The sequence below is a fragment of the Tamandua tetradactyla genome, chromosome 5 (assembly GCF_023851605.1).
Source record: "Tamandua tetradactyla isolate mTamTet1 chromosome 5, mTamTet1.pri, whole genome shotgun sequence".
Classification (NCBI taxonomy): domain Eukaryota; kingdom Metazoa; phylum Chordata; class Mammalia; order Pilosa; family Myrmecophagidae; genus Tamandua; species Tamandua tetradactyla.
This window is the reverse complement of record NC_135331.1, coordinates 95,775,848-95,801,031: the sequence shown is the minus strand read 5'-3', so window position 1 is coordinate 95,801,031 and position 25,184 is coordinate 95,775,848. Positions and strand designations below refer to the sequence as shown.

General features: G+C 37.0%; 1 protein-coding gene across 4 annotated transcripts in view; it reads left to right on the top strand.

Moving 5' to 3' along the window:
• BTBD9 (BTB domain containing 9) overlaps positions 1–25,184 on the top strand; it is a 540,815-nt gene that overhangs the window by 55,249 nt on the left and 460,382 nt on the right. For 3 of the 4 annotated variants that reach the window (XM_077161674.1, XM_077161670.1, XM_077161671.1), the window contains 3 exons: positions 8,198–8,409; positions 16,548–16,911; positions 19,113–19,377. In XM_077161674.1, coding sequence (XP_077017789.1) covers positions 8,225–8,409; positions 16,548–16,911; positions 19,113–19,377 — 814 coding nt within the window. In that variant the 5' untranslated portion in view covers positions 8,198–8,224. Of the gene's footprint in view, positions 1–1,726; positions 2,292–8,197; positions 8,410–16,547; positions 16,912–19,112; positions 19,378–25,184 lie in introns of those variants that run through there. The other variant, XM_077161672.1, reaches the window with a different exon arrangement.

Sequence of the window (25,184 nt, the reverse complement as noted above, 5' to 3'; positions counted from 1 at the left end):
TATGGCTCTTCAACTGGGAAGCTCACATGGCAGGTATTGGGTTGAAACGGCTTGATGGGAATCAGTATCTCTGAGGCTTTGGTTCTCATTGTCATCTGGATCTCTTGATTCTTCATGCAATTTCAGGGCTTCCCTTGTTGCCTTTCTTGTATAGTCGGTGCCAGCTCAGGGTTCCTCAAGATACAAGCACAGACGTTTCCAAAGGTTCAGAACTTTTCTTCTCTTGGTTAATAAAGTGATCCCAGGCCCAGGCCAGATTCAAGGGGAGAAGAAGTAGATTCTACTACTCAATGGGGAGGTGTCATGTTTTTATAGGGAGGGAAGGAATTGAAGGCAGCCATCTTTGGGATTTTCTATCATAATAATAGTACAGTTTTTTTTGACAATTTTAAAGTTTTTAAAAAGTATGAATCCTCAGGGGGTTCAAGGGTAGTTCAGTAGTAGAATTCTTGCCTGATATGCCAGGGGGCTGGGTTCAATTTCTGGCCCATGCACTCCCCCCCCCAAAAGAACAAACAAACAAAAAACCGAGCAAGCAAAAAAAAAACCTCAACAAATGGTGCTGCAGTAACACGATACTCACATGGAAAAAGAATGAAATGTGACCACACCATACAGCATACAAAAAATAAAAAAGTACGAATCCTCTTCATAAATTCTGATTGTAAATGATATAAAGTTATATTCTTGTTTTGTAACTGAAGCATCTTGGATTCACATAACAGGCCAAAAAATATTAAAAGGTGGTGGTGGCAGGGTTATAAAATAGAATTTTAAAAAAGTAATTAGTGCCCGCTTAGCTCTTTCCAAAGGCTTTTCCTTCTGGCCAGGTTCTCTCAGGGTTTCTTTGTAGTTTACTCTTTCTCATGGTCTCCCTAGAAGCCACTTTGCAGTCATCTGTACAAATTTTCTCTTGGTACTTGGAGAAGGGGACTGCCTTTTTGACGGACACTTCATTTCCGAATGCATTGATGTATTCGGGAGGCCTACCACGCATGGTTCTGTCGCTGTTACGAGCCCAGATCAGAATCCATGGGAAGGCATGCACCTAGCTCATGTGGAAGTTCCAGAAGCCCCAAACAGGAGAAACCACATTCTAACTGTACTGTTAAGGACCTCCAGGGCCACGCTCAGGAGAAACAATGATGGTGACATCCTTGTCTTGTTCACGTTTTAAGAGAATTCTTCCTTGTTTCACCATGAAGAGTATTTGTGACACCAGGTAACTGTGCCATCTCCTCCTCCTTTCTGGCCTCCTTCGAGTTCTTCCAACAGTTGGAAATTATCCCAAGCCTGTGATGGTTGCCATCTTGCATCACTCACTTTTTGCTTCTTAAAGGCTCTAAAATGCAAATACATAAAATGTAATGATAAATCTGTGGTGTTGGAAACATGATGTATTTAGATGTAGTTAATGACAAGAAAAACATAAAGATGGGGGATGAAAAGGGTTAGAAAATAGTGTGTATGCTATTGAAGTTAATTTGTTAATAAATCATATGAGATATTTTAGATTTAGATATGGTTAAATTTAACCATAAATAAAATACCTAAAAAATATACAAAGAAGAAAATGAGAAGGGACTCAAGAATGGTTAACTATGATAAAGATGAATTAAGTACAAAATTAGGCAGTACTGGTAGAATTGAGGAAGGAAAAGTATAAAACTGATAAAAACCAAATAGCAAAATGGCAGAAAAAAGTCCTGTATTATTGGTAGTGGGTTTACATGTAAATGGGCTAAGATCTCCAATCAAGGCAGAGATTACCAGAATGGATAAAAAGGCATGACCGAATTATAGCTGCTTACAAGAAACTCACATTAAATTCAAAGACGCAAGTGTACTGATTTGAAACTGCTGTGTACCCCCAGAAAAGCCATTTTCTTTTAACCCAGTCTTGTGGCAGCAGACCTATTGTTGGGTGGGACCCTTTGATTATGTTGTTTCCATGGAGATGTGACCCTACTTATTCAGGGTGGGTCTTAATCTGTTTACTGGAGTCCTATAATTAGGAGACCTTTTGGAGAAAGTACAGATGCTTGGAGACCAAAAATACCCCGGGAAATACTAAGTTAAGAGATGAAATCCAGAGTTTTCCCCAGAGAAGCTAAGAGAGGACCCATACATGTTTCGAGAAAGAAAACACTTCAGGAGAAACCAGAAGGACCCATGGAAGCTGAGAGAGCCATTTTAAAACTAGTCCAGGAGAGAAGGGTCAGCAGACATGGCCATGTGCCTTCCCATGTGACAGAGCAACCCTGGATGTGATCAGCCTTTTTAAAGTGAAGGTATCCTCTTCTTGATGCCTTAACCACAATGTTTTCACGGCCTTAGAACTGTAAATTTGTAACCTAATTAATCCCCTTTTTAAAAGACAATTAATTTCTCGTATATTGCATTCTGGCAGCATTAGCAAACCAAAACAAGAAATTAAGTTTAAAATGAAATAGTAGAAAGACTATTCTATGTAAATAACCCAAAGAGAGTTTGAGTGATATACTAGTCAAGATAAAATAGACTTAAAGTAAAAAATTGTTACAAGGGACAAAGAAGGATATTATACATAGATTAAAGGACCAAGCCATCAAGAAGATATAACAATTATAAATATGTATGCAGCTAACAGCAGAGCCCCAACATATAGGAAGCAAATATTGACCAATTTGCAGGAGAAATACATGGTTCTACAGCAGTAGTAGACTTGAAGCTAGTGTCTGAAATGCAGAGGATTTCTCTAACTTATAGAGCCTGACCTCACTGTGGGTAGTCAGTCAGAGTTGAGCTGCTGTTAAAAATCTTTGAAGTGACTGCAGTCATTAGCAGTTGATGTCAGAAGTCTTAAAGTCACAGCATTGTGAGTCATCATGTTAATAGAGCAAAGGGAAAAACTGTGATCATCCCAGGTACAGAAAAATCACTTGACAAAATCTTACAGTTGTTCTTGATAAAAACTCTCAGTAACAAACTAGGAATAGAAGGGAACTTTCTCAACATAACAAAAGGCATCTACATAAAACCTATAGCTGATATCATACTCAATGATGAAAGACTGATTGTTTTCCCCCAAAGAGTAGAAACAAGACAAGGATGATTTTTCTTCATTATGGGTTTTAGTTTCCTGTTTCTGTGCATGCCTGATCATTTTTTGTTTGGATACCAGGCATAATGAATTTTACCTTTCTGGGTGCTGGATAATTTTGTATTTCTGACATTGCTCTGGGATGCAGTTGAATTATTTGGAAAGAGTTTTATTCTTTTGAGTCTTGCTTTCGAGATTTGTCAAGCAGGAGCAATGTAGGGGGTCATCGTTGGGCTAATTATTGCCTACTTCTCTGGCACTCTCCCCATTGCCTTCTGAATCATGATTCTGGATGGCTGGTGAGAACAGGCACTTTTCTTCGTACTGTGCACCTTGCATGTTATATCTAATCCTTTTGGGTGGTTCTTTCCCAGGCCTTCCCTACATGCATGTGTGGATCAGTACTCATCTGAATATTTGAGGGCAATTCTGCAGGTCTCTGGATATTTATTTTTTTCATCTCTCACATCTTTTGCATTCTGTCCTGCAGACTTTGGTCACCTTGGTCTCCCCACACTTTCAGCTACCTCTCTTCTACTTGGGTTGCTTACTGGACTCCACCTAGGTTTCCTCTCCCTATACCATGTTCTGGAAATTCTATCAAGGCAGTAAGCTGGGGCAAATATAGGGCTCGCTTCACTCTGTTTCCTATTTCTCAGCATTCACTGACCTTCGTTGTTTCATGTATTTTGTCTGTTCCCTGGTTTCTGACAGGATCATAAATCTGGCCACTGTTACTCCATTTCGAGAGAAGTATGGTCATGTGATATTTTGGACAAATTTGCCAAAGTAATTCAATGAGGAAAGGCTAGTCTTTTCAACTGATGATGCTGAAACCATTATATATTGATGTGTGAAAAAAAAAAGATGACTTAGACCCTTATTTTACATCATACACTAAAATGAACTCCAAATGGAGAAAGTCTTTTGACTTTTGGTTCTGCAGTAATTCCTTAAGTATGACCCCAAAGCACATTTCATAAAAGAAAAAATATATAATAAATTGGACTTCATCAAAATTAAAGTTCCTTGATCTTGAAAAGGACATATGAAGAAAATAAAGAGGCTTTCCACAGTCTGGGGGAAAACATTTGCAAATCACATACTTGACAAAGGGCTTGTATCTAGAATATATTAAAAACTCTTATAACTCAATAATAAGTAGAAAAATAATCCAATAAAAATTTGAACAGACCTCTCTATAGAAAATATATGAATGGCAAATAAGCACAGTAAAAGATGCCCAACATTATTACTTATTGGGGAAATGCAAATTAAAACTGCAAGAAGATACCACTACCTGCCCACAAAAGAGATTATAGTAAAAAAAGCCTGACAATTCTAAGTATTGGTGAAGATGTGGAGAAACTGGGATATTTATACATTTGTTAGTGGGAAAGTGAAATGGCATGGTTTCTTAGGAAAACTGTTTCTTAGAAAGTTAAACATATACTTGTACTGTCGTGATCCAGCAAATAAATTCTCTAGGCGTTACCCAAGAGAAGTGAAGACATACTTCATGAAAAGACCTGTATGTGAATGTCATTTCAGCATCATTCATGACAGCCCAAACTGGAAACAGTATAAATGTCTGCCAGCTGATGAATGGGTGGATAAATGCAGTGTGGTATACTACTCACAATAAGAAAGAAGAAATTACTGTAAAATGCATGAAAAATAATATTTTAACCTCAAAAACATGCTAAGTGAAAGAACCTAGACAAAAAGTACTACACATCGTATCATTCCATTTATAGGACGTATCTAGGAAAAAGTTTGAAAGCAGATCAGTGCTTGATTGGGGCTGGAGAAGCAAGCAGGAATTTTCCAGATAGGCTGGAGGAAACTTTTTGGAGTAAAAGAAGTGTGCTAAGACTGGATTATGATGATGGTTCCCCAACATTATAAATTTACTAAATACCATCAAACTGCATACATTATATGGATGAATTTTATGGTATTGAGGTAAATTATGCATTAAAATTGTTAAAATAACATATTTATTAATATCAGAATATTTCTCCAATAGGTTGTTGAATGGAAAAAGAGATCAGTGTATGTAATATCTCATTCATGAAAAATTGTATATATTCATATGCTCACATATTCATAAAAATGCTTGGAAAGATATTCAGCAAATATTGAAAGTGGCTTTATCTAAAAAAAAAGTAATTAGCAGCTGTAACCATGACAGGTGTGGAAACATTCCCATAGAAAGCAGAAATTTGTCAGCTATCACATATGTAGTTAATGACAGAATAAGTTTTAAAGCTTAAGAAACTAGTTAATAAAGTTTCACTCCATGAATGTGAACAATTTTTACTGATTTTATTGTTTATTGAATTAAAATTCATGGTTTAAAACATTAACTTTGATGTATGATTTCTTTTTTTTTCTTTTTTGATGTGTGGGTTCTAAAACATGCTTTTTTTTAAAGCAAATAGGTGAACCCCAAACTATAACTTTGTAGATAAAAGCTAACCCATCAGCAAAAATACTAATTTTCTAGGCGGGCCACGGTGGCTCAGCAGGCATACTTCTCGCCTGCCATGCTGGAGACCTGGGTTCGACTCCTGGTGCTTGCCCATGCAAAAAAAAAAAAAAAAAAAAGCTAATTTTCTGTGTACAAGCTTCGACACTGGTAACTTCAATTGTAAGCACTATTTGCCTCTTTGTAGTACAGATTCAAAATAGAATTATATCCTAAATAAATCTCTGTGCATATTTTGTTTGTATACTTGTGTACCTGAATAAGAGGATGTGAGCCTATAATAATGAATCTAAATCAATGACTTTTTTCCTGAACTGCTTGTTATAATCATCTTGGAATGGTTTGAAAAAAATACCCACGCATGGGCCCCATTCCAGACTAATTAAATAAGAATTCTGATGGGTGGTACTCAGGCTTCTTTTTTTTTTTTAAATCTCTCCATGTGATTCCAGTGTGTGGCAAACTTGGGAAGAATCACTGGTCTAATTAAAATTATTTCTATATGCCAATGAAAATGTATTTGTTTCCTACTAGGTGGATATTTAAAAATGTACTTGGAAATATTCTCTTTATGTCTCCAATTGGAAAAGCATAATTAAAATGTAAATTTTATTAGATAAATGAAATCTTAGGTACTGAGAAATAAAGATCTGGAGAACCCATTGAGAGATACTTATAGTATTTATGTATATATCAGTTGAAGAATTATACATTTCCCTTCTGAACTAGTTAAACAAAAACCAGTCATTATTTATCAAGAGTTATTTAGCCATGATCTGTGTTTTACCCATGACCTGGATAAAATTTTAAGAGAAAATTATTCTAGAGAATATATTCAATAGATATGTACATTGCATGTTTTCAGTCAGGGAAAGAGCCTTTTGTTTAGTGTCATGTACCATATTGCAATATTGAATAATGATGTGAGAATTTTGATTTCAAGAAGAATGGAATTTTGAAACAAGTACTAGTAGCTTTTAGAATTTCATGGCTGACATGGGACGTGACCATGTTATTTTGAACATCAATTTGGTGTCTGAGCCAGAAACAAAAAAAAAATCATTCTGACTCTTTGTCTAGAGAGCAGTTGGCCCTTGATCATACATTAGACCAGGGGTCTATGGCTTGCAGGCCAAATCCAACTTTTTTCTAGAAATAGTTTTTTTGAAGCCCAGCCATGCTCACTTATTTGCTTATTGTCTGTGACTGCTTCTGTGCTCCAAGGGCAGAGTGGAGTAGTTATGCAATATATAGCCTGCAAAACCTAAAATATTTACTATTTGACCTTTTGCAGAATGTTTGCCAACTCCTATGTTAAATTGCTCCATCACACATTATTTACTGTATTACACATTTGACTGTTGTATCACACATGTCTAAATAGATCTTCTTAAGCTGAATTTGGTCTTTTCATACACAGCTCACTGGAGATGATTGAGTTTTTAGGGGTTTCAGACGGAAGCTGCGGTTCAGGAAGAGGGGTTTGTATTTGCAGTAAGGGGGTGTGCAGCTAGCCCTCTGATGTTCCTACGCTAGGTGATCAGAAGTTTGTTCACCTATCTGGGGCAACTCATCTTCCCTGTTCTCCTACATTACAGTCCTTACTGTTTCTTTCTTTGTTGGGGGTACCATGAACATAGGATAACAGATAGCTGGAGCAGATAGCTGGGGACCTGGGCCATGAAGAGATTCCACTGCAGTCACTGGGGAGACAGACAGTTTTCCACTCGTTTTGTTAATAATTGACCTGGATGTGGAAGTTTAATGCTAAGTTGCTGCTCAGTCTTTAATCCTGGTCCACATGAAGAGTTCAAGAAGTTGTAGTGGTCCAGTGGAGGGACTGATGCATCAACAGAGTGGCTGGCTCACCTCTGAGCCAACAGCCACCTCCCCATCTGGTGCACCTTAATGCCATGAAGGCTGTCATCCACTTACTGGGTTACCTACATCGGAAAAACAATACCTGCAATTAGACATTTAGCAATATAAACACTTCTCACTTTCTAAAATCATAACTACTCTTTCTAACATGTAAAGCTGTTAATCAACTTTTACCCCTTTGATTGTCAAGCTATTTTTGTGACTCTAGAAGAATATAACACTTTTTGTAAAATATTTAAGATGATTTTATATCAAAACCACTAAAACTACTTGAAATCTGATGATTATTTGGTTTATCCTGTTTGTCCTTTAGGTCTTAATCTATCACCACGTGATGTTTTTTACTGAGTATAGTTAACCCAACCAAATATATCTATATTTAAAAATGGGTATATTAAATATATCTATGCTAAAAGAGGGATTCTTGTGGTTGTTGATGTTCATTTTCTTGAGGTTTTCCAGGAAACAAATGGCCTGTAGTTAGGTACAGTTTTCTAGCTTGTGGTGACTCCATGTTCTGTGTTTTTGCTTTCTTAGTGCTATAAAGCTGTGAAGGTAGTAGTTCCAATGAAAGCAGGCTAAATTGGGTCCCAGAATAATTGGATTAATAAAGATTCCCCTGATGAAATCTCGTGATTTTTTTGAAAGTGCTTTAAATTTTTACCTAGCTATGTTAATAGTATGTAATTTTGTACGTGTACTCCTTTCCCCCCGCTAACTCTCGTCTCTTCTTTATATAATAGATCAGCTGCTATCATCTGTTTTACAAGATGAGCAACAGCCACCCTCTTCGACCCTTCACTGCAGTGGGGGAAATTGATCATGTGCACATTTTGTCTGAACATATTGGTGCCTTGTTGATTGGGGAAGAATATGGTGATGTCACTTTTGTTGTGGAAAAGAAACGTTTTCCTGCCCACAGGGTAATTTTAGCCGCCAGATGCCAATATTTTCGGTAAGTGTGTAATACTTTTTCAAGCTACAAGTCACTTGTAGAAAATATTGCACTTTTTACTCTATGAAAAATATTTAACGAAGCATAACAACAAATCCTAGGAAGTCTTCAACATAACAACATCTATAACAATGTCATTCTTTTTTTTTTTATTTTTTTTATTTTTTTATTAATTAAAAAAAATTAACTAACACAACATTAGAAATCAATCCATTCTACATATGCAATCAGTAATTCTTAATATCATCACATAGGTGTATGGTCATCATTTCTCAGTACATATGCATCGATTTAGAGAAAGAAATAGCACGACAACAGAAAAAGAAATAAAGTGATAACACAGAGAAAACACAAATAAAAATAAAAAGTACAAAAATATATAAGAGAAAGAAAAAAAAACAAAAAAAACTATAAATCAGATGCAGCTTCATTCAGCGTTCCAACATAATTACATTACAGTTAGGCAGTATTGTGCTGACCATTTTTTTTTTTTAGACATCATACCATTCTACATATGCAATCAGTAATTCTTAACATCATCACATAGATGCATGATCATCGTTTCTTAGTACATTTGCATCGGTTTAGAAGAACTAGCAGTATAACAGAAAAAAATATAGAATGTTAATATAGAGAAAAAAAATAAAAGTAATAATAATAAGAACAAAACAAAACAAAACAAGAACCTATCGCTCGGATGCAGCTTTGTTCAGTATTTTAACATGATTACTTTACAATTAGGTATTATTATGCTGTCCATTTTTGAGTTTTTGTACCTAGTCCTATTGCACAGTCTGTATTCCATCAGCTCCAATTACCCATTATCTTACCCTGTTTCTAACTCCTGCTGAACTCTGTTACCAATGACATATTCCAAGTTTATTCTCGAGTGTCGATTCACATCATTGGGACCATACAGTATTTGTCTTTTAGTTTTTGGCTAGACTCACTCAGCATAATGTTCTCTAGGTCCATCCATGTTATTACATGCTTCATAAGTTTATCCTGCCTTAAAGCTGCATAATATTCCATCGTATGTATATACCACAGTTTGTTTAGCCACTCGTCTGTTGATGGACATTTTGGCTGTTTCCATGTCTTTGCAATTGTAAATAATGCTGCTATAAACATTGGTGTGCAAATGTTCGTTTGAGTTTTTGCCCTTAATTCCTTTGAGTAGATTCCCAGCAATGGTATTGCTGGGTCGTATGGCAATTCTATATTCAGCTTTTTGAGGAACCGCCAAACTGTTTTCCACAGTGGTTGCACCATTTGGCATTCCCACCAACAGTGGATAAGTGTGCCTCTTTCACCGCATCCTCTCCAGCACTTGTCATTTTCTGTTTTGTTGATAATGGCCATTCTGGTGGGTGTGAGATGATATCTCATTGTGGTTTTGATTTGCATTTCTCTAATGGCCAGGAACATTGAGCATCTCTTCATGTGTCTTTTGGCCATTTGTATTTCCTCCTCTGAGAGGTGTCTATTCAAGTCTTTTTCCCATTTTGTAATTGAGTTGGCTATCTTTTTGTTGTTGAGTTGAACAATCTCATTATAAATTCTGGATACTAGACCTTTATCTGATATGTCGTTTCCAAATATTGATTCCCATTGTGTAGGCTGTCTTTCTACTTTCTTGATGAAGTTCTTTGATGCACAAAAGTGTTTAATTTTGAGGAGTTCCCATTTATTTATTTCCTTCTTCAGTGCTCTTGCTTTAGGTGTAAGGTCCATAAAACCGCCTCCAATTGTAAGATTCATAAGATATCTCCCGACATTTTCCTCTAACTGTTCTATGGTCTTAGACCTAATGTTTAGATCTTTGATCCATTTTGAGTTAACTTTTGTATAGGGTGTGAGATATGGGTCTTCTTTCATTCTTTTGCATATGGATATCCAGTTCTCTAGGCACCATTTATTGAAGAGACTGCTCTGTCCCAGGTGAGTTGGCTTGACTGCCTTATCAAAGATCAAATGTCCATAGATGAGAGGGTCTATATCTGAGCACTCTATTCGATTCCATTGGTCGATATATCTATCTTTATGCCAATACCATGCTGTTTTGACCACTGTGGCTTCATAATATGCCTTAAAGTCAGGCAGTGCAAGACCTCCAGCTTCGTTTTTTTTCCTCAAGATGTTTTTAGCAATTCGGGGCACCCTGCCCTTCCAGATAAATTTGCTTATTGGTTTTTCTATTTCTTAAAAATACGTTGTTGGGATTTTGATTGGTATTGCATTGAATCTGTAAATCAATTTAGGTAGGATTGACATCTTAACTATATTTAGTCTTCCAATCCATGAACACGGTATGCCCTTCCATCTGTTTAGGTCTTCTGTGATTTCTTTTAGCAGTTTTTTGTAGTTTTCTTTATATAGGTTTTTTGTCTCTTTAGTTAAATTTATTCCTAGGTATTTTATTCTTTTAGTTGCAATTGTAAATGGGATTCGTTTCTTGATTTCCCCCTCCGCTTGTTCATTGCTAGTGTATAGAAATGCTACAGATTTTTGAATGTTGATCTTGTAACCTGCTACTTTGCTGTACTCATTTATTAGCTCTAGTAGTTTTGTTGTGGATTTTTCCGGGTTTTCGACGTATAGTATCATATCACCTGCAAACAGTGATAGTTTTACTTCTTCCTTTCCAATTTTGATGCCTTGTATTTCTTTTTCTTGTCTAATTGCTCTGGCTAGAACCTCCAACACAATGTTGAATAATAGTGGTGATAGTGGACATCCTTGTCTTGTTCCTGATCTTAGGGGGAACGTTTTCAATTTTTCCCCATTAAGGATGATATTAGCTGTGGGTTTTTCATATATTCCCTCTATCATTTTAAGGAAGTTCCTTTGTATTCCTATCCTTTGAAGTGTTTTCAACAGGAAAGGATGTTGAATCTTGTCAAATGCCTTCTCTGCATCAATTGAGATGATCATGTGATTTTTCTGCTTTGATTTGTTGATATGGTGTATTACATTAATTGATTTTCTTATGTTGAACCATCCTTGCATACCTGGGATGAATCCTACTTGGTCATGATGAATAATTCTTTTAATGTGCTGTTGGATACGATTTGCTAGAATTTTATTGAGGATTTTTGCATCTATCTTTGACCCAGTCGTTGTTTAGGAGTGTGTTGTTGAGCCTCCACGTATTTGTGAATTTTCTGGCACTCTGCCTATTATTGATTTCCAACATCATTCCTTTATGGTCCGAGAAAGTGTTGTGTAAGATTTCAATCTTTTTAAATTTGTTAAGACTTGCTTTGTGACCCAGCATATGGTCTATCTTTGAGAATGATCCATGAGCACTTGAGAAAAAGGTGTATCCTGCTGTTGTGGGATGTAATGTCCTATAAATGTCTATTAAGTCTAGTTCATTTATAGTAATATTCAGATTCTCTATTTCTTTGTTGATCCTCTGTCTAGATGTTCTGTCCATTGATGAGAGTGGTGAGTTGAAGTCTCCAACTATTATGGTATATGAGTCTATTTCCCTTTTCAGTGTTTGCAGTATATTCCTCACGTATTTTGGGGCATTCTGATTTGGTGCGTAAATATTTATGATTGTGATGTCTTCTTGTTTAATTGTTCCTTTTATTAATATATAGTGTCCTTCTTTGTCTCTTTTAACTGTTTTACATTTGAAGTCTAATTTGTTGGATATTAGTATAGCCACTCCTGCTCTTTTCTGGTTGTTATTTGCATGAAATATCTTTTCCCAACCTTTCACTTTCAACCTATGTTTATCTTTGGGTCTAAGATGTGTTTCCTGTAGACAGCATATAGAAGGATCCTGTTTTTTAATCCATTCTGCCAATCTATGTCTTTTGATTGGGGAATTCAGTCCATTGACATTTAGTGTTATTACTGTTTGGATAATATTTTCCTCTAACATTTTGCCTTTTGTATTATATATATCATATCTGATTTTCCTTCTTTCTACACTCTTTTCCATATCTCTCTCTTCTGTCTTTTTGTATCTGACTCTAGTGCTCCCTTTAATATTTCTTGCAGAGCTGGTCTCTTGGTCACAAATTCTTTCAGTGACTTTTTGTCTGAGAATGTTTTAATTTCTCCCTCATTTTTGAAGGATAATTTTGCTGGATATAGGAGTCTTGGTTGTCAATTTTTCTCTTTTAGTATTTTAAATATATCATCCCACTGTCTTCTAGCTTCCATGGTTTCTGCTGAGAAATCTACACAAAGTCTTATTGGGTTTCCCTTGTATGTGATGGATTGTTTTTCTCTTGCTGCTTTCAAGATCTTCTCTTTCTCTTTGACCTCTGACATTCTAACTAGTAAGTGTCTTGGAGAACGCCTATTTGGGTCTAATCTCTTTGGGGTGCGCTGCACTTCTTGGATCTGTAATTTTAGGTCTTTCATAAGAGTTGGGAAATTTTCAGTGATAATTTCTTCCATTAGTTTTTCTCCTCCTTTTCCCTTCTCTTCTCCTTCTGGGACACCCACAACACGTATATTTGTGCGGTTCATATTGTCCTTGAGTTCCCTGATACCCTGTTCAAATTTTTCCATTCTTTTCCCTATAGTTTCTGTTTCTTTTTGGAATTCAGATGTTCCATCCTCCAATTCACTAATTCTATCTTCTGTCTCTTTAAATCTATCATTGTAGCTATCCATTATTTTTTCTATGTTTGCTACTTTATCCTTCACTTCCATAAGTTCTGCGATTTGTTTTTTCAGTTTTTATATTTCTTCTTTATGTTCAACCCATGTCCTCTTCATGTCCTCCCTCAATTTATCGATTTCATTTTTGAAGAGGTTTTCCATTTCTGTTCGTATATTCAGCATTAGTTGTCTCAGCTCTTGTGTCTCATTTGAGCTATTGGTTTGTTCCTTTGACTGAGCCATATTCTCAATCTTTTGAGCATGGACAGTTATCTTCTGCTGCTGGCGTCTGGGCATTTATTCAGATTTCTCTTGGTGTTGGACCCAGCAAGGTTGTAATATTTTTCTGTGAAATCTCTGGGATCTGTTTTTCTTATCTTGCCCAGTATGTGGCGCACGTGGCACACGTTTGTCTCAAGTGTTTGGAATGGGTCTCCCCCAGTCACCAATCTCCGTGGCCTGGGGATTTCGGATCCAATTCTCTCCGTTGGTTCAGGGGCCGCGCGTGGTGGGGGCATCAGCTGCCGCGGCTTGAGGGGACCCTGTGGCTGGTTGCGGGCCGCAGCGGGCCTGGGGGATTCCCCACCAGACCAGGAAGCCTCCCGTGGGGTGGGGCTACCGCTGCTTGGATAGCCCTCCTATCCGAGACTCGTATCCGCGGACTCGAAGCAGAGACTCGAAGCCGCCTGCAAAAGAGGGGTGCCGCCTGCCTCGGCTTGGGAAACTTGCTTCTCCAATATTCTCAGCCGGCCCGGAAAGGAAGGAGGGAGTAGTTCGGACCACCGCAGCTGCCGCTGATCGGGAAATCACGCGCCGCTCGGGGGTCTCACCGCAGCCGAGTCTCGCAGTCAGTCTAGCCAGCCCAGACTTTGGATGGCCCTCTGATCTGAGATTCGTAGCCGCGGACTCAAAGCCGAGACTCGAAGCCGCCCGCAGAAGAAGGGCGCCGCCTGCCTCGGCTTGGGAAACTTGCTTCTCCGATACTCTCAGCCGGCCCAGGAAGGAGGGAGGGATTAACTCGGACCGCCGCAGCTGCGGCTGCTCGGCAAATCATGCGCTGCTCGGGGGTCTCGCCGCAGCCAAGAGTTGCAGTCAGACTTGCCAGCCCAGACTTTGTATAGCCCTCTGATCTGAGACTCGTAGCTGCGGACTCGAAGCCGAGACTCGAAGCCGCCTGCAAAAGTGTGGCGCCGGCCGCCTTGGCTGGGAAGCTTGTCTCTCCGAGTCTCTCAGCCAGCCCGGGAAGGAGGGAGGGATTAGCTCGGACCGCCGCAGCTGCGGCTGCTCGGGGGTCTCACCGCAGCCAAGTCTCGCAATCAGACTTGCCAGCCCAGACTTTGGATAGCCCTCTGATGTGAGACTCGTAGTCGCGGACTCAAAGCCGAGACTCGAAGCCGCCCGCAAAAGTGTGGCGCCGGCCGCCTTGGCTGGGAAGCTTGTCTCTCCGCGTCCCTCAGCCAGCCCGGGAAGGAGGGAGGGATTAGCTCGGACCGCCGCAGCTGCGGCTGCTCGGGAAATCGCCTGCCGCTCGGGGATCTCACTCACCACAGCCGAGTTTCGCAGTCAGACTAACCAGCCCAGACTGGGTTATGCTGTGTGTCCATTCCCTGCTGTAGCCCCGGGAGCTGTTCTGTACTGTTTCTGTTCACCTATTAGTTGATTTGGAGTCGGAGGACCTAAGACGCATGTACCTTACTAAGACGCCATCTTGGATCTCAACAATGTCATTCTTGTAGATTTTTTGTTATTGAGAATGACCTTTTCCATTAGGAGCCATCTTAAAATTATAGAACTAGACAGTGCCCAGTCAACCATTTTTCAGGGTATAGAGAATATCTCTGACTGAATCTTTGTTGTTCTCAATAAACTCTCCTTACAGTTGAATGCTGTTAAGAGTTAAACTGATTTACTGGACTGATAGGCTTGTTCTTGTGTAGGTAGACTTACCTCTGTACTTACTAATGATAAACATGTGTACCTCTTGGTTTCAGTCTACTGAGGTCTGGGAACCTGTAGATAATCCAGCACATTTCTCTAAAACATGAAGTTTGGCAACCCCAAATTAAAGGAACTTGTATCAAATGAGTTATATTAGTGCTAAGACTAAACAAATATTTATTTATTTAAGTGATGTAAAAATCCTTCTTATATGCAGCTGTTGCTTGTTACTCAAACCCCTAATTTCCGACTTATAAAAATTAAATCCACCTCTAATTACTAACTTCAAAAAAGTTGTTGTAGTAACAGATATATAATACAACTTTTATATTCTGCATTTTAACTTGAATTATTCTGCATTTTAACTAATATTAATTAAAAGGGGTAATCACTGACATATTGATTAGATGATAATTAATCACTGATAATGGACCTTTTTCTATGCAGCCATCTAATTCTGTTTCCCAGCAGCAAACACTGTTAACAGTTTAATAGGACTTTTCTCTGATTTTTTAGATTTAAGTAGATATATCTGTATATACCTTTATGTGCATATTATTAAGCATGTCTTTAGGTACTTTTTTCCAGATGATATATATGAATCTACCTCTTGAGTTACTTACTTACTTTATCGTGGACATCTTTCCAAGATAGTAAATATTGATATCCCTTGATCTTTCCAATGGCTAAATAGAGTATATGTATTACAATTTTATCAACCATGTTCCTGTTGATGGACATTTAGATTTTTTTCCCAGGGTTTCAATATATATTCTTGTACATTTATCTTTACTTTGTTATATTATTTCTTTAGACCTGACCCTTAAAAATGGAACTGCTGACTTAAAGGGTATAAATATTTTGAATTTGAATAGATGTTACTAAGTTAAGTCTCCAGAAGGGTACCCATTTGTATTCTCAACCCAGTATATGAGATTTGAGAGTACCTGTTTTCCCTTTGCTTTTTTTTCTTTTTGGGTACGTGAGCCAGGAACCAAACCCAAGGCTTACACATGGCAGACAAACATTCTGCCATATAACCCCTCCCCATTGCTTTTGCATTACTTTTTTTTTGGAGGGGGGGGCGGAGTGGTAGTGCATGGTCCAGGAATCGAACCCAGGTATCCTGAATGGAAGGCAAGCATTGCATTACTTTTTAAATTTCTGCCAATCTGATGTGAGATAATGATATTATTGGTATTTAATTTTGTTTGCTTATATCTTTTCCTTTAGTTTTAATTTTTAAACTGTCTTATTGACCTTTAACATCTCTCTGTTTAATCTGTTCCTCTCAAAAGAGATCACTTTCATCTTTCTATTTAAAGTTTATTGCATCTTGCGCTCTCAGAATATCTCATTAGTCCATTGTTTATAGAAGTAGTTCAAAATAGTTTTTAAATGTTTTCTCTTGCTTTCCTGAGAGGACCATTTAAAATCATTACTTTGCATTTTTTTTAAACCAGGATCTTCGTGTCATTAAGTGAATTTGTTTAAATTCATTAACTGTTAGTTCATATATTTTATAGCAGATCCTATTTGAGTTTTTCCTCATGTGTTTATTCTCTGATGTGCAGAGCATTACTGTATGGTGGGATGCGAGAGTCTCAACCTGAAGCAGAAATCCCTCTCCAAGACACCACTGCAGAAGCATTCACCATGCTACTTAAGTATATCTACACTGGGCGAGCGACACTGACAGATGAGAAGGAGGAGGTGCTGCTGGACTTTTTAAGCCTGGCTCATAAATATGGATTTCCAGAGCTGGAGGATTCCACCTCTGAGTATCTCTGCACCATACTTAACATTCAGAATGTCTGTATGACTTTTGATGTTGCCAGTCTCTACTCACTTCCCAAGTTAACTTGTATGTGCTGCATGTTTATGGACAGAAATGCACAGGAGGTGCTCTCAAGTGAAGGCTTCCTCTCCCTTTCTAAGGTGTGTCATTTCCTACAAGTAATTTACAGTCATGCATTGTTTTATTTATACGTTATCAGTAGAAATAGCAGTGGACTTAAGAGTAAAGAAAGAAAAATCATTAGCGTGGAAGGAGTTATCTGGTCTGGCCACCTGACTTTAGCTACTGGCACTCTTGGTTATATGAGACAGTAGATTGTTTCTATTTTCTTATAATGTTCTTCCGGTAAGTTTTACATGCAAAAGAGACTGTGTTGCGGGGTGATTGTTTATAATGTGATGACAGACAAATAGGGTTCTTTGCGGCATTGCATACTGCTTCTGGTTTTGTCTTTCTCTATTAGAGTGTACAATTAATAATTCCTTATAGCGAGAGAAAAAATTCGTAAAGGAGATCTGCTGTGTCATTGGATGTCTTTATTGCTTTTTTTGGTACCTCAGAATTCACTAATATGTGGTATTTTATACTGTATAATAGCTAGAGTGAAGCTATTTTGCTCAAATCTTTCTCTCAACCCTGCATTTTCCTCCTTCCCTTTCTGTGTTCCTCCTAGGATATGGATGTTGCCAGTGAGGAAATCTGTTGAATAACTTCATATCTTGGTTTTGATATGAACTATGATTTTTATTATCCTATTTATTTTTAAATGATTATGATAACACATTATTCTAATTTGCTAGCTGCCGAAATGCAACACACCAGAGACAGATTGGCCTTTAATAAAAGGGGATTTATTTCATTAGTTCTTCAGAGGAAAGGCAGCTAACTTTCAGTGGAGGTTCTTTCTTACATGGGAAGGCACAGGGTGATCTCTGCTGGCCTTCTCTCCAGGCCTCTGCATTCCAACAACTTTCCCCGGGGTGTTTTCTTTCTGCATCTCCGAAGGCGTGGGCTGAGCTGCAAGTGCTAAGATGAGGTATGCTGAGCTGCTTGGGCTGTGCTACATTGAGCTCTCTCATTTAAACACCAGCCAGTTAAATCAAACATCATTCATTGCAGCAGACATGCCTCCTAGCCGACTGCAGATGTAATGAGCAACAGATGAGGTTCGTGTGTCATTGGCTCATGCCCACAGCAACATAACTAGGCACCTTCACCTGGCCAAGTTGACAACCTTGAATCTAACTGAATCTAACTACCACACACGTATAAAAGAAAAATTTTCTGTTTTGACTATTCTTAAGTTTACAATTCAGTGGTATTACCTTTACAATGTTGTGCCATCATCACTACCCCGTCCATTATGAAACTTTTCACTACCTCAAAGAGAAATTCTGTATTCACTAAGCAGTAATGCCCCTCTCTTTAGCCACTGGTAACCTCTAATTTACTTTCTGCTTTCTATGAATTTGCTTATTGTGATATTTCATGTAAGTGGAATCATACAATTACTATTCTTTTGTCTGGCTTATTTCACTTTGCGTAATGTTTTCAAGGTTCATCCATGTTGCAGCATGATCATCACTTCATTCCTTTCTGTGGTTGAGTAATATTCCATTAAATACACACACATGTATATGCACACACCATATTTCGTTTATCAGTTCATCTGTTAGTGGACATTTGGGTTGTTTCTAACTTTTGGCTCTTATGCTGCTGTGAACATTGACGTGCAAGTATCTGTTTGAGTCCCTTCCTTCATTTCTTTTGGGTGTATACCTAGGAGTGAAATTGCTGGGTCATGTTGATTCTATGTTTAACTTTTTGAGGAACTGCCAAACTGTTTTTCATCCTTAATTTTTAATTTTTAACATCCTTTGAGGTGTTGTTGAAGGAAGGTATGGGGACCTGAGGACCAAAATTATGGCAGTATAGTGATACAGAGAAACAAAGGATTTTAAATTTTAAATGCTGGATATATCTTACTTACACATTTATACCCTCCTGAAGTACCCATATGTATTGACAGTGCCTCACTTTGCCATTTGTTTTCTCAGTGCTTTATTAAAGATGGGTGCAAATATGTTTGGAAAGGCTAGATGATGATATATGGTACAAGATGCTTGGGCAGGAAACAAAGGCACCACCATCCTTTCTTGTTATTCCCACAGCCTTGACAAGCAGAAGAATGTATGGTACAAAGAATAGGAAAGGAGATGGTAAAAGAAGAATTAATTGTCTAATTTTAAGTGATACTTGCAGCTCTGTAAGGTTTTCTGATTGATCATGCACATGGTTGGACACCACAGTAACTGGGATTTTTCCCTTTTTACCTTTTCAGACAGCACTTTTAAACATCGTATTAAGAGATTCATTTGCAGCTCCTGAGAAAGATATTTTCCTAGCCTTGTTAAACTGGTGTAAGCACAATTCAAAGGAGAATCACACTGAAATCATGCAGGCTGTGCGTTTACCTCTGATGAGCCTCACTGAACTCCTGAATGTTGTGAGACCTTCAGGGCTATTGTCTCCTGATGCCATTCTGGATGCTATTAAAGTGCGATCCGAGAGTCGGGATATGGACCTTAATTATAGAGGCATGCTCAGTAAGTACCTATTTGTCCTAAACTGACCTGTAAGTTTTGTAGCTAAACTGTAGCTAAACTTTTAGCAGAACTGTAGCTAAAACTCTAGCTACAAAACTATAATGCGGATATACATGGTATGTGTGGGTCTGTGAATATATGGTTCTCCTTCGTATGGAATGCTTTTCCCTGTCATTCTTCTGGAAAGTCTTCAAAACTTAGATTCGACTCTTGTCCAGTGGGGAGCTGATTTTGGAAAAGGGGAGTGGTATGAGTGCAGTGGTGATTTTGAAATATTTGGAACAGAGAAAATTAAATTCAGGGAGACAGTGAGGAGGGTACTTAATCTGTGCACAATTGATACAACCCTCAGGCTAGAGTAGTGACAGGAAAAGTGGAGAATATTGAATGTTTACAAGGGACATTATGGGAAAATAGGGTTAGATCTTAGTGATTCTGAGACATTTAAATTTGTGGAATAAGTTTAAGAAGAAGTTATATTTTGTTAAATTTAAGAAGCCAAAAATTCTAAAAAGCATGATCAATTTTATGTATCACGAAGAAAGGAAAAAATACTGCCAATTAAATAATGTCCCACCATCATATCTACATTCCAACTTCAGAAATGTTAAAATTTTGAATTAGTGAAATGTAGTAGTTCTTTGAAAAGACGCTGAGTTTTTGCTTTTAGGTTTATTGACTACCAGTTCTCTCTCTTGCTAGTCATTTACCACACTGATTTCTTCCTTTACCATGGCTTCAGACACTCTCTTGAAATGCTGAATGATCTTAAATAAATAAGCTTAGGCTGGCCCTTTCTCCTGACTCACAGATCTAGATTTCTGTTTATTGGGCACAGAAGAAAAAGCATAGGTTTTTGGAAACAGATGAATTTGATATCAAATCCTAAATGGGTTACTTACTAGTTGTATGACCCAGTATGAAATTATTTAAAAATTTTTAACTTTAGTTTTCTGATCTATAGAGTAAGAATAATAATACCAGTTCTCTGGTGTTCTTATGAGGTTTAACCATAATAATGTGTCCAAATAATTAGTGTAAGTTCAGTACATGAAGCCATTGTTACCATCATCCTATTATCATTATTGATGTGTTCTTTGTACATCTGTTGTAGGAACCATCACTTTGATCATATTGCTTTGAACATTTTTTATTTGTCTTTGGTTCTTGAAGGCAGAGATGATCTTTGTAGGCCTTATTGATCTTTGTATCCTCTGTATTTAAATATTGAATACCAATAGCATATAACAGGTACTTGGTGAATAAATGAAAGGAGAAATGTCTAATAGAAATCGGAAGCTCATTACTGGAGTTGAGGAAGCAGTTAAAGCTAGTGCTAAAATAATTGAAACCTGGGCCTAGAGTGAAGGGTAAGAAGAAAAGAAGGTCAGAGTCTGTGACTTGGAGAAGACTTATAGCTAGGGAGCTGAGAATACAGAAGAAGGAAAAATTAGATAGGAAGATAACTGGGATGATGAGTTACAGAGGCCAACAGAGGAGAGAATTCTTATATGGTGGGGATGGAAAGTCAAGGAAAATGAGAATTGAGACAAGACTTTTGGATATAAATTGTAGTGAGTTTATGAGTCATCTGGAAGGAAATCTGGCTGCACAAGGAATTAGTGGATACAAGGTCTTGACTATCTAATTTGTGAGTTTAGAGTGAAAGATAGTAGAGAAATGAATAGTATAGTTCCTGGAGGAAACAAAAAGGTTGGGAGAGAACAAGGGAGAAATTGGAGTTGCTAGTGATCGGGGCTAGTTGAGGGTCAGGCTTGAATAAAGACTTGGAGTATGGAGTGAGAACAAGGTGAGTAATATAATTATAGACTTTAAAAATCCCCTTTGTCAGAGCCTTTCTTATATAATCTTGTTTCCCTCACTCCTATCCCCTTCTTGCCCTATGTTTGTTTGAGGTGCTAGTAGTACCCTAGAGCTGGATATGTTGTAGGAATAGTCTTGGGACATTGCTACAGTAGTGGGGAGATGCTTTGGATACTTCACATAGTTACTGGTAGCTTGGAATTGATCAGTGGGTCAGTACAGAAGTCAGATCCATGTTATAATCAGCCCATGAGATTACTTGTGAAAAGGCGCAGTTAACCAGTTGATGTATGTAGATAAATTTACTGTGATTATTGTTGATAAATGTTAAGTTCTTTATTTTGAAATAATTCAATAAGAGCCCGAAGAAGAGATTTTACAAATGTTTGGGACCTTTTATGTAACTTCTGTACTTGAGTAATGATTAAATAGCAGACTTTCTGCTATTTTCTGACTTTTTAGTTATATGAATAGTAAAATCAATAATAGCAGATTATAAAGAAGCAAATCATTTTTCTTTCAGAGCAGAAACATTTAATTAGCCTAAAACATAGGCTAATTATTTTCTAAGTAAATCTTATCTAAACATATATATTATTATTTTATTTTATCAGATTCCTTAATTGTTAGGGAAAAAGGGGTCTCACGTTTTGGAAGTCTCCCTGGGGTGATGATCTAGAAAGATAGATCATCTGCTTGTTTTGAAATTGACAGAATTTGTTTGTTCTTCCTTGGGTATGGGGGTTCTGTGCATCTGGGACTTCTCATGAAATATATAGAAGTTTTGTTTTGGAATTAGGGACCTGGAAACAAATGCTTTTTCTTTGAGTATGTTATCATAGGTTATGGGAAGGTTTTAATTCTTCTAAAGAATTTTTGAAGCCATAGCCAAATTAGAGAATTTTTCCCCTTAAAAAAAAAAAAAATGAGGATCCAGGGGATGTTTTTGGCTTACTACTGATTGATAGTCTTTCTGGAAGGATGGCTTAAACTAGTTTTCTGCACATATGATAATGAATAATTGTCTGTATGGCTGGGAAAAGGGAATTAACTTTTTTCTGAAATTATTTTTTTGCCTCAGGATATCTGAACTACTTATACTCAGATCATTCTCCTAAAGTTTACTTTTGTCTTAGCTATGAAGATACTTCTGCCTTCAAAGCTAGTACTTTTTTTATTCAGGCTGAGATGTATTTTGTTTTGTGTATGTCAGGTTTTAGATTTTGGAAATAGAATGAAATTTTCTTAGTTCTTGATGTTTGTAGTAGAGAGCATATCAAAAACTCTATCCTTAAGATTTCTTTGTTATGTAAAACTTAATTTGTACATAGGAGCAGTAGGTTAAATTATCATTTAATGTATAAGAGAGTATGTGTGTTTTAAATGTGTCCTGTTTACAGTGTTCCTATTTCCATAGCTTTCATAATTTCAAGCTGAGGGAGGTTGCCATTCTGGTATTATAAAGTCTGAGCTTTTTTAAAAAATTTTTTTCTTTATTTTTATTTTATTTATTTATCAATTATTTTTAATGCAGTTTTGTTGAGATATAGTCATACACCACCAAAATCGTCCAGTGTATACAGTCTCTGGCTCACAGTATCATCACATAGTTAGTTATGCTTGTAACCCCATGATCAATTTTAGAACATATTCATTACTCCAGAAAAGAACTACCAATTAAAAAAAAAAACCCAATTCTCCTTGTCCCCTCCTGTTATTGACCTGTGGAATTGGTGTAGTACATTTGTTATGGTTGATGAAAGAGATGGTTCTGGTACACAGTCACACACAATGGAAATAAGAAATAACCCAAGCAGGAATTATTGCTATCTATATTCTGTAGTTTGCCACAGGTACACTTTTTCCCCATAATCTCCTCTATTATTAAGTCCTTCTAATAGGGTCATCCATTAGTTCTCATTCACGAAAGATTTTTTTAATATTTGTACAGTTAATCATGGACATTATCTACCTCAAGGTTCACTTTTTTCTACATTCCCATGTAAAGTCTATGAGCTTTTGGGGGACTATAATTGTATTTCTTCACTCTTGTTCTCCCGCACCTAACACAGTGTCCAAATGTAGATGTTTATAATAAATGAATTAATCTATCCCTTGTCTGTAAACTAGAACTTAAAATTTATCTCACTTATCAAATAAAGACAGTAATAACAACATTCAACCTTTAATGCTTATAAAAACCTCTTTGATTTTTATTACTGTTGTACCTTCCCAACTATAGTTTAAGTTATGTTGGGGTAGAGGAGGAGGGTCTTAATCTATTTTTATTTCTGTTAGATGCTGAACTCCTTCAGGGCAGAGTCCTCAGGCATGGTGCCTGGTACATAGAAGGCAGTTTAGGAAATTTTTTTTTTTAAGTAAGTAGAGTGAAAGTCCATTTTAGCACTAATATGTTTTCATTCCATAATTTTAATAAATAACTTGCCTTAAGTTACCAAGTGAAATCAATGCCTAACCTGCAACCAAAATGCTGCTTTTCTTAGTGTTTCTGCACAGTCCAGTGCTTTTCTATTGATTTTCCTGCCTGGGTTATTTATTTTTTTTTTTTTTTGAGCATTATTTTTTTTTATTAATTAAAAAAAGAATTAACAAAACAATTAGAAATCATTCCAATCTACATGTACAATCATTAATTCTTAATAACATCACATAGTTGCATATTCATCATTTCTTAGTACATTTGCATCGATTTAGAAAAAGAAATAAAAAGACAACAGAATAAGAATTAAAACAATAATAGAAAGAAAAAAAAACAAAAAAAAACAAAAACAAAAAACCTATACCTCACATGCAGCTTCATTCAGTGTTTTAACATAATTGCATTACAATTGGGTAGTATTGTGCTGTCCATTTCTGAGTTTTTATATCCAGTCCCGTTGTACAGTCTGTATCCCTTCAGCTCCAATTATCCCTTCTCTTTTTTTTTTTTTTTTTTAATTAACGGAAAAAAAGAAATTAACCCAACATTTAGAGATCATACCATTCTACATATGCAATCATTAATTCTTAACATCATCACATAGATGCATGATCATCATTTCTTAGTACATTTGCATTGGTTTAGAAGAACTAGCAACATAACCGAAAAAGATATAGAATGTTAATATAGAGAAAAAAATAAAAGTAATAATAGTAAAATCAAAACAAAACAAAACAAAACAAAAACCTATAGCTCAGATGCAGCTTCATTCAGTGTTTTAACATGATTACTTTACAATTAGGTATTATTGTGCTGTCCATTTTTGAGTTTTTGTATCTAGTCCTGTTGCACAGTCTGTATCCCTTCAGCTTCAATTACCCATTGTCTTACCCTGTTTCTAACTCCTGCTGAACTCTGTTACCAATGACATATTTCAAGTTTATTCTCGAATGTCCGTTCACATCAGTGGGACCATACAGTATTTGTCCTTTAGTTTTTGGCTGGATTCACTCAGCATAATATTCTCTAGGTCCATCCATGTTATTACATGGTTCATAAGTTTATCTTGTCTTAAAGCTGCATAATATTCCATCGTATGTATATACCACAGTTTGTTTAGCCACTCTTCTGTTGATGGAGATTTTGGCTGTTTCCATCTCTTTGCAATTGTAAATAACGCTGCTATAAACATTGGTGTGCAAATGTCCGTTTGTGTCTTTGCCCTTAAGTCCTTTGAGTAGATACCTAGCAATGGTATTGCTGGGTCGTATGGCAATTCTATATTCAGCTTTTTGAGGAACCGCCAAACTGCCTTCCACAGTGGTTGCACCCTTTGACATTCTGGGTTATTTTTTATTTCCATTGTGTGTGATTGTGTACCCGAACCATCAAATGTGGAAAGAAGGCTTGGAAGAGTAGGGATAACAGGAGAAGTTAAGGTAAGACTGGCGCTGTTGAGAAAGTCATTTGTAATGCCATGGTTGTTGCACAGTATTCATAAGAAGGAAGGAGAATCCATGCAGCATTCTTCAGGGAAGACAGG